Source organism: Manacus vitellinus, unplaced genomic scaffold (genome assembly GCF_001715985.3).
Source record: "Manacus vitellinus isolate BGI_N305 unplaced genomic scaffold, ASM171598v3 scaffold_1_pilon, whole genome shotgun sequence".
Taxonomy (NCBI): Eukaryota; Metazoa; Chordata; class Aves; order Passeriformes; family Pipridae; genus Manacus; species Manacus vitellinus.
In genome coordinates this window covers 48934727-48948767 of record NW_021939396.1, presented here as the reverse complement: position 1 = coordinate 48948767, position 14041 = coordinate 48934727, and the positions used below count along the sequence as shown (strand labels likewise).

Sequence of the window (14041 nt, the reverse complement as noted above, 5' to 3'; positions counted from 1 at the left end):
TCAAGAGCAGAAGATAAGTTCCTTCTGATTTGCCTTTGTTAAAGAAAATTACATTTTCTTACCTCTAGTGGAAACAAACAAGAAAAATAACCCCGCCAAAGTTCATTCCTGTTTACAGAAAGGAGAAGAGCAAATAAACTAGACCAACGTAATCTGCTTTCTTAATTAATCTTTCCTAAACATCCCCCTTCCCCCCCACAAAAAAAATGTTCATAGGACTCCTGACTATCTGCTTGCAGGATTAGCTTTTGCAACAAAGTGCTTGAACTTAAAATCAACTGAGAATCAACACAGGTTTTGATGAGAGATGAATCCCAAGCAAATAGAATAGCAATCCACAGTTTATCAGCCTTCACAAGAAGCCATGATGGTTTTTTTCTTGAAGAAGGTGGTTGTAAGCACAGCACTATGTGCCTGGACAGGCTTATCTGATTAGCAAAGCCTAAGAATTTGCTGTGAAATCTCTGTATCAGCCTGATGAGATAGATGAGAGGCATTCTGTTGAAGTATGCCATTCCAGGGGCAGCTCCTGGAGAAGCTATGACTTTTCTCTTATTTCTTCTTGGAAGAGGAATAATTACTATCGCCTGTGGGTTCAGTTCACTGCCTTTGTTGTAGACCTTTTCTGCTTCACAGCTGTTTGTTTTGGATATATTCTGAAAGAAGGGCTGATGTTCAGTGTTAAAATACAGGAGCAAGGTCCAGGTGGAACAGGGATAGAGGAAAGCTCTTCTATTACTTATTCACATTCCCAGCCAAGACAAAGGTGCCATTTTATTATTGTAATCCCTTGCTTTACCAAGCAAAGAAACAAAGACTCCTTAGCAGAGAAACACCCTGAAAAATAATGGGTACAAGGAAGTAATTTCCATGTTTGCAGAAGCCAAAAGGAACAACGGTAATGTGAATCACGGTTCTTGAGAGACCGTCTCACTGCTGTCTCTTCTTAAGGTAGTGTTGTAAGTAACAAATGCTGCTTCTGAAAGGTATAGAGGCCTCAGTTTCCTAAGATCTGAGGAAAACAGAGCTCCAAAACATGTCCAAGCCTTCAAAAATCTACCTCTTAAACTTTTAAGTTTACAGGTGACCAATATAATCATATGAAACAATCATTAAAGCTTTCTGGGGATGGTAAATGAAAGTCTGCCAGGATAGGTTTTGTGTACAAACCAATGCAGATCCCTAAAGCTGTGGTTACATGAAGCAAAACCTTCGGCAGCAATACAGCCTTATAAGTTTCCTGCCTGTGTACAGTGCCACCCTCACAGTTGTGGCCATCAGTGAAATTTTTAGAGTCAGAGAGGCTTCACAAATAAAAGAAAACTACTTCACTATGCTGTCTCATCCATTTTGCAGCATCATTGCACAAGCAATCATGCTGGTACAGCTGAAGGGGTAGTGTGGGAGTAGAAATACCATAAGATAGCTGTTGATGCCAGAAATAACTTCTCTTACAAACAACTGCCCTAAAGTAGGTAAGTACACTTTCAGTCCTCTGACTGGCAGTATAGAGTCAGTTTCTCTCCACTGACTGTAAAGGGAGCCTAGTTCAGGCTTAGTCTGAAGTCAGACCAAGTACACACTTTAATTATAGTTTGATCCATCTCTGTAGAGCAGGTCAAGCTGCATTAGCCAGAGGCATATTCTTAGTTTGTTTCCTCCTCTAGCAAATAAACCTAATGTGCACTTACGATGAACCTCCATGAGTGTCCTCTGCGCCCCTCAGTCACTCCAAGGACATCGCAAGCCTTTGCTGTAAATCTGTTTAGCAAACAAGCACAGTTAACAAAGAAAAACCCTTCCATCAAAAAGTTGCTTCACTCTGTCAGTTATGGGATTTAAGGTGTAGTTATCTCCCCAGAGGCCTCCTATCAGGTAAGTACCTCACTTCAGAGAACAGCTTCTGTAACTCCTGTCCCTCATTGAGCACTTTTCCTGCATAGGCTGTTCAAGTGGCTCTCAAGAAGCAGCTTACTTAGTGATGGAACAGCCACTAACTACAGCTGGAGATTTTGTACACCCGTGGTCAGTGTGGATCCACAGATCACTTCATGATGCTGTTGTGGCCCAAAGATTCTATTTGCTGGAAATCTTTTTCTTTTATAACTAACAGTGTTATACATAGCATTGGGAATTTACAACTACACTGCTTATGGAGATGGACATGTGGTATAAAGTGCCTCCCTGTGCTCCTGGGGACACCTGTTTGCATGATGAAGGAGTAAAGAAAATGCACCTAAGAGTCATATCTGCTTTCTTTAAATCTTGTCTGTACAGGGTGTCTCCTTAGTGTGAGAATTACAGTTGTATGAGGTGAGGGAAAAGGGGAGGAAAGACCTCTGCTCTGATTCAAGGCACTAACATTTAAACAAAATAAATACATAATTTTGACATGAGTTCACATATGCCTGCACATACAGACTAGAAGGTAAAATCAGACATGGTGGAGCACAATAACTGAAGTTATAACTGCTCAGAGATGTGCTCTGACAAATGTGAGCATCCAGCCTCCATAAAATACTGAATAAACTCCATCTGCATATTGCAAGCTGAATGTTGACTTACCAGAAATAATTAACAGGAATTATGAACATTCACTAATAACATCAGAAATGAGCACACCACAGACAAGCTATCTGACTAGATGAAGGAACTCATGATACAACCTCTATGTGCAGACACTCATAGTTGTACTCCATAGAAATTGCAAGTAGCTGGGTGATATCTCTGCTAAAATGCATTATAATTAGCTGCTGTGTTCTGGTTTTTTTGAGGTTGATGGTGCTGAAGAATCCACCACACCGGGTGAAAATAAAGCAACCAGTAAGTTCCAGTCCATAGGAGTTCAAGTAGAGGAGGAGAAGTGGTGAGTAAAAGTTAATACTGTTTTTCTAAAGTAAATAATTATGTCACAACTAATTTTTAAGAGCCCTAGTTCCTCTGACCCCATGACCACATAAGCCTGCTTCCTGGATGAATTGTTAGATCACCCAGCTGAAAAGCTGAGTCTTATAAATGTTGTAGCTCTTATTTCTCGGAGGGGATTTTTCAGGACCAGTGAGAGAACTGGAAGAGAAGTGCCACATACACTTGTAATAAGCTCTTTTTCCTCAGGAAATCTACCTAAACAGTGGACAGTGTTCCAGCTGGGGTATTAGACTTGAGATGGCTGCAGCAGCATGGAAATTATGCAGAAAAGTTTACCTTGTTTTTCAGCAGAATAATGTCAGGCACGTGTAGCAGTGCAGTGGCAGAGCCAAAGTGATTGCTTTTACTCAGGTATCTCTCCCAGACATCTCTGTATTACAATTGCTCCCTTGCAAAAAAATTGTTGAGATTGCAAAGCAAGCCTGCAAAACTCGGTTCTCTCTCCAGTGTGCAGTATACCACGAATCAGTAAACAAATATGGTCTGAGAAAAATTTTAAAAAGAAAAAAAAAAACCAGAACAGTTGTCGCAGAAGCACAAAGAGCTTTCTGATGACAAATTGCAGTTACATTGCAGGGCAGCATAACTGGACATAGCACTTTCCAGTCGCATAAGGTTTTTGAGTGCTTGACCACAACTGCAGATTTTAATTCCTGCCAAAAACTGGACTCAGGGGCTGAAGAAAAGCCAGGCTCTCCCCTTGCCTCTGAATGTGCAGGCCTGCCCAGTGTTGCTGTGGCTCTAAGCACCCACCCAAGTCTTTGCATGCTTTTTGCAACCCACTTGGGCATGGTGAAACTTTTCAGTCCTGGAGCCATTTTCTTGATAACTCTCTGTACCATGATGTGTCGTAGGAAAAGCCTCGGTGGTCAATGAGGAAGGAGTCACCCTTGAAATCTCTTCAGAGAAAATCTGGGTGGAGCAAATATGAGCTGACAAAATTAGGGCCCTCTCTCTCCTCTGCCTCGCAACTGCAGGAGCAAGTGGAGATGTCCTTTTTTGCACTGTTTTTTTCCTACATCTGCTAAAAATACTCCAAAGTAACACATTGTCTACACCATTTTCAATTCAATCATATCTTCCTGTCAAGTATCAGAGTATTTTCTTGTGGTTTTAAAAGGCTAAAGTGATTTCAGCAAAAAGAAATGTGATTTTGCAATGACCCTGCTAGGCTGTTACCAAGTTCCTCATTAACCTGCTAAAACATCTCTTGCTTTAGACATTTCTTTATGTTAGACCTTAGCCCTATTTACCCACAACTCTTCCAGCTAGATAAATGAGCACACTAGAATAGATGCTGAAGGACCATTTCACTTCAGCCAGAGCACAAAGGAAATAACTACCCCAAAAGCCCAACCCTCCCCTTCCCCGCAAAGAAAGAAAGAAATGGCTGTTTGTAAATACCTTACTTCCAAAGTCCTCTCTCTATTGCAGTTTTTATTGCTCCAGAGAAAAACGTAAGATTTGCCTGTGAGAGTCTGCCCTAAGAAAGCAATATTTCTGCATTACTTTCTGGCAGCTGTGTTTGGGGGTTTCCTTGCTGATAAAGTTGAGCTTGCTGCTGTTTGGAGCAGACAGGCAAGAAGCAATCTATCATGGACTTTCAGAAATGAACCGGCTGATAAAGGACAGCCCCTAATCCTTAGAAAATGAGTGCACTCAAGACACAAAGGGCTTATCATCACAGTTGGGCACTTATATTCTTTTTTTTCCCCAAACACAGCAGGGCACAATATATTGATTATCTGTTGCAGGAATAGAATTGTAAATACAGTGCATTCTTCACTGCCCCCGCACCAAAACATCTGCAAAGCCTAAAAAAGCCCTTTTGAGTTGAATCTTTGAGAAATTAATGCTTTAAAAAATATTCCAGTCTTCAGAAATGTTAAATAAGTATAAAATGAGAAGAATGACACTGCAGAAGGGATAAATACAGTAAATTGATCATGTTTCCTTGCCAGCCTAAGCTATTAAGTGCACTGTTACAAAATAAGAAAGCTCTTTGCCTAATGCACCAAAAGCTTACCACACTTTCAATCCTCTTCTTTGCTTCCTGCTTTTTCCTCCCCCTTTCCCTCACCTCATACAACTGTCATTCTTACACTAAGGAGTCTTACCTCCTCATGTCCTTTTAAATATTTCTGCTTCTCTGCTTGGACCAAATAAGCAAAAGGTTTTACCTCCATTTCTTGATCTAAGTAACGTAAAAACAGAGCATCTTCAGAGGACAGCTCTCTCTCTTCAATATTCCATCTTGACTCAGACCTTTCATTGGCCCTTCATTCTCTGTAACCTGGGCTTCCTGCCAAGACAAATGCCTCAGTCCGCCTACCCTTCTTGTACTGCTCAAAGGAAAAGCATGCCTACTGCTACCTGACCACATTACAACTGGATCAATCACTGATATTCATCTTATCATCAGTTCTTTATGCTGCCTGGTCTCAATAATCTTTTTCATGCCCATTCCCTAACTGCAGCTCTGTGATTTCTAGCATTTATAGAGTACCCCTGTCAAGTCCTTCTCTTGGGAAAAAAATTGGTATGCAGTTCTTTTCGCCTCGTGATCTTCCTGCTGTTACTGTCTTATCTCTCACCTGATCTTCACCATGATGCTGACAAAACCCTAACCAAAATATTCCTCCCCTTTCCCTACATGACCTACCCCTTCCAGGGCAATTTTGAAATGTATATCTAATGAAGCTGATCAGTGGAATCTCAGGGCACTTCCATTTCTGTCCATTTCTGTTTGTCCTTTCTCTCTACCTGTGACTTCTTGACCTCAAAGGACCACCTTCAATTTCTCACTTACAGAAGATAATTGAATTGTTAGAAATCAACCAGTTAGAAGTCAACCAGTTCTAATGACCCAGAGAAAAAGAAGTAATATATTCTGCATGCATCCTTCTTAAACAAGGGGCTCTCAGTCCCACAGATCTATAATCACTTTTAGTCTCTCTTGCATTTTAACTTGTCTGCCACTATACCTCCTCCCATTACATTCTCATCCCCAAAATTGCCTTGCTCATTGGTCTAGATGTACCATCAGCTGGTAATTGTACTTGATTTGCCATCATAAGTATTTTTGAATACTGAAACAATAGTAGTTTCTGAAGTAAGAACACTGCTGTAGGGAATGGGGTTGGAGCAGGAATATTGTTCTGGCCATTAGAAGACATGGTACCATATCTGCTAATTCCTTCTGCAGTTTGTTTTGTTCTGCTGACAGCAGCTGCAACCTTAGCAGAGAAGCCCACAGCTGAGAAGAGTACAGCCAATGGGTAAAGTAAGGCAGACTGAATTTAATGTAAGTGCCTCTGAGATTCACCATGCATCACTTGGTTTGAAACGTGCATCTTCTCTGGGGTGTTGGATTTAGTCTTTTTTTTAGGACTGAAATAAGTTCTCTAAGTTGAATTGTAAACGTTCTGCAAAAGAAAGCAAAAGAAGATGTAGAAGCTGAGACTTGAATGCTAACAAGTGACCATGTTGTTGTTGTTCAAAACACATCGTTCTGTTGTTCTCCATACTGGTTTATCCAGTCTGAGGTTTCATGGCTTTCTGCACCTTAGGCCAGATATCTGCTGCAGTTCTCTGAAGCTGTAATTATTACATCTTGTGCCTGCAGGGCACAACTGAGTACAAAAGGGCCAAACCTGAAAGCAAAGGAAGAAGCAAACCTTGTTTTTAACAATTACCAGCAACTTATGACAACTTTTTTTTTGTAGACTTGTGAATGTTTTATGTAGTAGAATTAGTGAAAACTTAGGCATTAGCTTCAGCAGCATTCCTATAGTAGGAAACTTTAACTGAGTGCCAATAAAAAAAGGCTCATGTGGGACGCAGACAGTATTTTGCAAGTGTGAAACATCCTGAAAATGAGTGAGGAAGCTGTGTCAGAGGCTAAAATTACCAACTATTAGGCATTTTGTATAGATGAGCTGGAGGCAGGCAGATAGTGGGTGCCTTCCTGCATTTCCATTTTATTCAACATACATTTCCTTGGACATATTTTTTTTTTTTAATTTTGAACTCATGCTATATTCTATTGCCAAGTTGTTTTTCTTTTGAAGATAGGTTACATAATCCAGTGCCAAGAATCTGTCAAGCAAGCCTGTAGAATACTATTATATAGATAAAACAAAGGCAAAAAAAGTAGGTCGTTCTATTTCATTTGTTAAGCAGAGTCCAGTTTCGGTGGTATGAGCTAATATTGAACCCAGTAAGAGTACACTCTTGAAAGACTTGAAATGTAGTGCCTCCAGCAAGACATCCTCCTGTCAAGTACACCTTGATGTTTTCACATTTGGGTTTTGCTGTACACTGAGAAGCCAGAGTGTTTACTGAAAATACAAATGGTCATCTGAAACAGAAGGCTATCAGAGTTTAGGACTCTGGGTAAAGCAGAAGGTGGCTGTGATGTGGAGATAGGGGAATGGAGAAGAGCGAGCCTGGATTAAGGCATTTGCTTTTCTCTCCAGTGGTACGGAAGGTGTGGAACACTACACTTGGATCTCAGTGAACCCTGACTAAATACCTTAAAAGAAATCCTGTGTGAGCATGTGCCTGTGTTGTGGTTTTGTGTTGTGTGTGTGTTTGCACGCACACAATTCAGTGCAGATAAGGGATTTGTCAGGTTGGTGGCCAAATTAAAGCAATTTCTAAAAACAATAGCATAGATTGGACCAATAGATTTTCACTGTAATGTCAGCCTAAAGCTAGTGTCTTTCTAGCCACTAATAGCTGTATTAAAAAAACAAGCTTTTCTCTGCCAGGGGCTAGTAGCAAATACTTAGGAAAAGTGTAAAGGAGTGTCTGTAAAGTATAAAGTGTGTATTAAACACTACTTCTCCCAGTAGACATTCCCAAATTAGTATTCTGTTGTTCAGGGACTTCCTATGCCTGATATGACATCTGTGTAATGGCTCTTCCTGGATCTATCTCCTGTGAATTTGATCAGATCCTCTTTGAACCTATTTTTACCTTTGGTTTTCCCAGGATTCTGTGACAATTTAATTACATATTGTGTGAAGAAGTACTTCCTTTCACTAGATGTAGATCTTTAGACCTCTAAGCCTTGCAGCTTGCTGTTTTCCTCCCCACAGTTATTGCACTCTGAGAAATAGTGAAACATCACCTGGTCAGGATTTCACAGGTCTCTCATAGTCTTCTTCAGCCATCTAAACATTTTCTCCTATGGAAATCATACCATCTCTTCAATGATCCTTGTCTTCTCTTTCTAACTTTTTCTGCTATATCAGTCCCTAGAAAAATGCTTTTCTCTGCTTGCCAAAGGATAAATACTACCAAGCTGAAAATGCTCACTCCATACTTTTCAGTTTGCTGGTGCATATTGTGCACAACTACAGTGGCATAACTATGTCTTTTTCATCGTTTAACAATACCTGTTTCAAAAGAATCATCAGCAGCAGGCACTATGATAAAATGTTTGAATTCTAGGCCATTATAAAATGAAATATGTATATAATTTATTAGTAAAATTTTCCAGGGATCTGTGTGGCTGAGAAGTTAATTTGAGCTTTCTTCTGCAGAGGAATTGGCTTTTTTTCTTTTAATTGGATAACCTTTCTCAACTCCTGTTTTGCTTTGCTTTCCTCCTCTGAAAGCCCCAGATCAACAGCCACTAATTTCCTCTATCAGCAGGACCTATTATGGTCCTCCTCGAAGTCTGCTGCACTCCTCTTGAGCTAACTGGATGCACCAGGTATACAGGACATTAAATTCTCCCTCATTATCCTTCCATCTCCTCCCTCCCCAAATGCAAACTAAATATACTTGATGAAATTTTTCTGTCAGTTGTACTTGTCTAATTAGCTATTGCTCTTCAGTGGAAGGTAGAATTTAAATGAAAGGGAGTGAAATCATGCCCAGTCTCCATCTCCACCATCTCTTCAGCATTTTCATTGCTGTTTGACCTCAAGTTAAAATAAAACTGGCAAGGGCAAAACAGCCAAAACATCACAGGGAAATGGGTCCTAAAACTAGTTTCAAGTGCAGATGTGAGATTGTGAACAAATTAGCTGCATAAGTGCACAGGCATCCTGAGTAAGTAAGAAGAAGCAGTAGGAATCTGTCCTTATTCAGTTAAAAACTGTGTTAATTCTGAAGCCTGAATATTACTAATATAAGAAACATCTATGTTAACTACTTTACGGTTCTACCTTCTTTTTCATCATAGGGTGAGACAGGTGTCTCCCACCACAATTTGCTGCTCCCTCTACCACCCCCTGCAACAACATTAAGTATCTCTCACTCTTTACACTTCCCTCTATTCCTCCTCTGTCAGTCTCTTCACCTCAGATGCCTTGGACTGCAGAAATTGGAGTGCTGCTTATATAAAGAAAACCCATCCAAAAACCCAAATCCCCAAACCTCCTCTCTCCCCTGTTTTTGCCTTTACACTCAGGGTTTGTTCTCTGCCTTCAGAAGGTCCAACACAGAGAAACTATGCAAGGTGAAAGGAACCTACCTACAGGGTAGCAGCCACCACAGTGAGGGTAACATAGACAGAGGCAGCATGCTAGCTTTGGTAAATAGAGAAGACCATTTTGAAACTGTATGTAAAAAACCAAAATATCTCAGTGCTGGTAGTGGGCACTAAAATTTTAAGAGATGGCAGACACTTAATTATGAAGAAGCAATAAAAATACTTATCTGAGTTAAAAACACTTTTTTTTTAATAAATGGAATGTATAATTTTATTTAGATAGTAGACTCATTGCTATTACTCTCTTATCACTCTCATATGTATGATTTTTAAATGTGACTTGTGAGTTTGGATGTGTAACTTCAAAGAGGTGTGAGTTTTAAAAATTGGAAGATAAACCACTTCTGAAAATTGGGCCCCTTTAACTTTTCATTAATCAGTAACCTAAAATCCTGAGCTACTGACAGTGTTAGCTGCCTCTTGGGCTAGCCTCTGCCTTTGTTAAACTGCACAACAATTAGAGGTACTTGCCTCAATTAACAGTGAGCTTGGGTGGAAAAAGAGAGATGCTTGTTTGTTTGCTTGCAATGAGAAAAAAAGGTTATGCTGATCATTTCAAGAAAAAACACCTGGGTGTAGTATTGTGAGGTGTGACTGCCAGTCTTAAGAAGAGTGGCAGAATCTGAATAATTCCTTCCTCACTGAGCTACCCAGAAAAAGCTTTCTAAACATGCTCTGTTTGTGCTCTCCAAAGCTTTCGCAGGTTTACGCGATCTAACAGTGTAACAACAGCCGTGCAAGCAGACCTGGATTTCCATGAGAACTTTGAAATAATCGACCCTCAAGAGGACAATACATGTTCTGGACAAATATCAAGACAATTTTCCCGAGATGCAAGCACCTCTACCGTTAGCATACAAGGGTCAGGAAACCATTACCATGCATGTGCAGTGGATGATGACTTTGAGACAGATTTTGATCCATCAATTTTACCTCCTCCTGACCCCTGGATTGACTCTATTACTGAAGATCCTCTGGAAGCTGTTCAAAGGTCAGTGTGCCCACGCGATGGCCACTGGTTTCTGAAGCTACTTCAGGCAGAGAGAGATCGTATGGAGGGTTGGTGCCAACAGATGGAGAGAGAAGAACGTGAAAACAACTTACCTGAGGACAGTAAGTAACTGCATACAATAATATTTCAACTGCAAAGTATTTAATATCGGTCAAATTCACCCCAGTGAATTCTGTATTGTGCCCTTTTTTATTTAGCTAATGAAACTATGGTTGTGATTCTCAAAAGGACTGTATGTATGTATGTATGTAATAATCCTTATTAAAGCTGACAGGGAATGCAAATGCTCAGCACTTCTGAAACTCCAGTGGTATTAGCTTTTGGGATTGCATAGTTCGATGGATAATTAGGAGAGCGTGGTTCGGGATCCTGTAGTATTAGTGTTTCTTAAGTCTTCCATTTGAAATCACTTCTCATAACCTTAGAATATAATTTAACAGATTGTAGTTGCTTTTCATTAAATTCATATTTTGGTTACCTTTTCAGATGGTGATTGACATCAGAGTATTTAAATGCTTGTCCCAACTGAAAGAGATTTCAGTTATGCTTTCAAGTTGTTCTCTGTCTTCCACTCTCCCTTCATCTACCTTGCTGTTCTCATTTGACTTTGATTGTCCCAGTAAAACAAGCTCTTATGTGTGTCAAAAAACACACACATCCAAAGTACATCTCAGTTGTCACTGATGCCAAAAATATTATTCCACCTGTAATGTAATGGAAATGTCTAATAAGCCTTCATTGCTAAGAAGGTTGAGGGTTGAGTAGCTCACGTCTTATTCATTCACTCCAGTTAGGGCAGAAGGTCTTAACATGTGCTTCGCCGTCCATATTTTTTTTCTCCCAGTAAAAACTGAAGTTTTTTCCATTTACTTCCATTACAAGGAGCAGTACTATTGCTAGCTGTCAAATTTTGGACATAGGTAAACCTATGAGCTAAGGAGCATGCTCTCTGTGAATGAAGCTTTTTCAAATTCTGGCAAGGAGCTTCTAGAGAAGCAGCTGCATGTAGAGAATTCAGTTTTTGTATAATTTAGGCACACCTAAGTATATTTTCCTGGATATACACGTAACACTTTTACGATCCCCAGATTAGCTCCTACCAAAGCAAAGACTACTACTTCAGCTCCAGGACTACTTCTTCAAAATTTCTAAACCTTTCTCTCAAGAAGACAGACATTTGAATTTGTTTGAGATGTGAAGCTTTTGATTTATGAAAGGAAAGAAATTAACACTGGAAAAAAAAAATTACATTCTTAGAAATACATAAGCTACTTCTGCTGTAACTTTCTATTCAACCCAATGAATGAAAAAGTTTGATCTAGATAGTGACTATTGTAAGCAATTAGAAATTGACTTTTAATGGTAAGTATGAGATAACCTTAAGATATGTAAAGGTTTCATATTTCTACAAAATTTCTGCTATATAGTAGGCTAACAATTTCTTCTGAAGGAAAAATATAGAAGGTTTGACCTTCAAAGCAAATTCACATTGCCCAAGTTTTAGAATATTTTAATCTCATTTTTAATTTACATCTTCAATACATTCAAAAATCTCTTTGAACACATATCAGAATAAAAGGGTTTCTGTTGTTACTATGCAAGAAATAAACCTCATGAACTATGAGATTCTTGAAAAAGAAGTGTGAACACACAAGTAGGAAATACAAAATATTTAGAAGTCTAAGCCACAAAGCTCAATTGCTTTCTCTTTGCCACAACAACTTAGACTGGACATAAGGAAAACATTCTGTGATAAGGGTGGTGAGGCACTGGAACAGGTTGCCCAGAGAAGTTGTGGATGCCCCGTTCCTGGAGGTGTTCAAGGCCATGTTGGATGGGGCTTTGAGCAACCTGGTCTGGTGGAAGATGTCCCTGCTTATGGCAGTGGGGGCTGGAACTAGATGATCTTTAAAGGTCAAACTATTCTGTCATTCTGTGAACTGATAATACTGGAAAAACCTATAAATATTTTTTTTTGGTGCACCAAAGTAGTTATTAATCTTGGGGAAAGGAACATGGGGTGAATTTTACTAGGCTGATAGATGCAGAACATCTATATCTGTGTACAGAATTTTCTCTCAATTTCTTGGTGTCTTTGATATATGATAGTTTTAAAGGGCTCTTCTTTGAGCAGTGAGTGGGAGGAGCCAATTATGGGGAAGATAGACTGTTTGAGCTGGCTATTCCCAATGCTTCCTTACAGGGCACATGGCATGTGTCCTGCAGATTACTCCTCCTCTTCGCTTCCCTGACCAGCACTTCTTGTGATTGCAGGAAATGGAAGGAGAAAAAGGGTCACCTGGGTTTTGTAGTCACTGTAGAAGCACTTATTTGGGTGGGACACTGTCAGCTGCTCCAGCACGTGGCAGTTGCCTCCCACAGACGCTGCGTGGGGCTTTCTGCCGCGGCTCAGCACTCCCCACTCTACCTGGTGCCAAGGAGAAACACATGGCCAGGGCCGCTCTGCCCGCTCAGCAGTGCCAGAAACAAAAGCCTGATTGTTACAAACCCTGTCCCGAAATAAGTCTTTTTCATACATCTATAAACTTTAAAGAGAGGGAGGAAAGGAGGAGAAGAGGTGTGTTTGCTTTGCTTTTCCTAGTGAAATATAACCAGAGCAAGGAATGCATCCTTTGTTTTCAACCTGACATCCCCAGCATGTGTTTGGCCAGATAACAAAATAACGAGAACGTGTGATGAGCGAGGTTTTCTCGATGCCATGGCAGCTGACAGAGGGCTCATCCCCCCGTTGCTCCACGTAAACCGATCCATGCTTCCCTCAGACAATGCAGGCCTTGTGCGGAACAGCTGTCTCAGGGAGACGGCTCGCTGCTGTTTGACAGTAGCTTGTATGTTACATAGATACGTTGGGTATTATCTAGCTGGGAATGAATCTACCAGATGGGATTGAATGTTTCTAGCTGGGAAATGGAGTCTGCTGCTCTGTATAAAAACAAGCTGTGGTTCAGTGGCTGCACGATGAAATGCCAATATAGAGAGAAATGTGGCTTCCCTTCTACCATGAATTATTTATTGTACAGTATATTCTGGTTTTATCTGAAATAATTTTCTGATAAAGCCTTGGCATGTGTGACAGGTAGATGAATACTACTCACAGTTTAAACTAGGATACTTGATATGGTTTCAGTTTATTTTGCTGCTACAGGGAAGTTGGCTACAAATTCTAGGGCTCTCATAAAAAAAGAAAAAGATGTGTAGCATTTGAGGCTAAACACCTTGTGAGAGTTGATTGACACTTTGGACAGGCCTCAAGTGAAATCAACTGTTGACCTTTTTTTTGTTTTCTCCTCAACCGTCTGCTTGCTCCTCCTACCTCTCGCCTGCAAAATTTCAAATAGTCAGAGCCTGACCACTGTTGTTGGTGACTTTTGGCTCAGGTCCCTGTTGTAACCATTTATACACAAAGTTATCAGCAACAGACCTGGCTCCCTGCACAGCTCTGACTGCTTCTTTTCCCAGTAGTGGTGGGCACAAGAACATACTCCTACGGCCTCAACCTGGCTTTTGATGGATTTTTTTGCTGTTGTTTGAATTTCACATGAGGCATTGACCTTCTTGGAAGAACGAGAGGGTTT

The 14041-nt window shown here is 40.3% G+C and overlaps 1 protein-coding gene across 3 annotated transcripts in view; it reads left to right on the top strand.

The window, feature by feature from the left end:
* DLGAP1 (DLG associated protein 1) overlaps nt 1-14041 on the top strand; it is a 364067-nt gene that overhangs the window by 335365 nt on the left and 14661 nt on the right. For all 3 annotated transcript variants that reach the window (XM_008925543.2, XM_018081188.1, XM_018081195.1), the window contains 2 exons: nt 2775-2866; nt 10128-10546. In XM_008925543.2, the coding sequence (XP_008923791.2) occupies nt 2775-2866; nt 10128-10546 (511 nt within the window). The remainder of the gene's footprint in view (nt 1-2774; nt 2867-10127; nt 10547-14041) is intronic.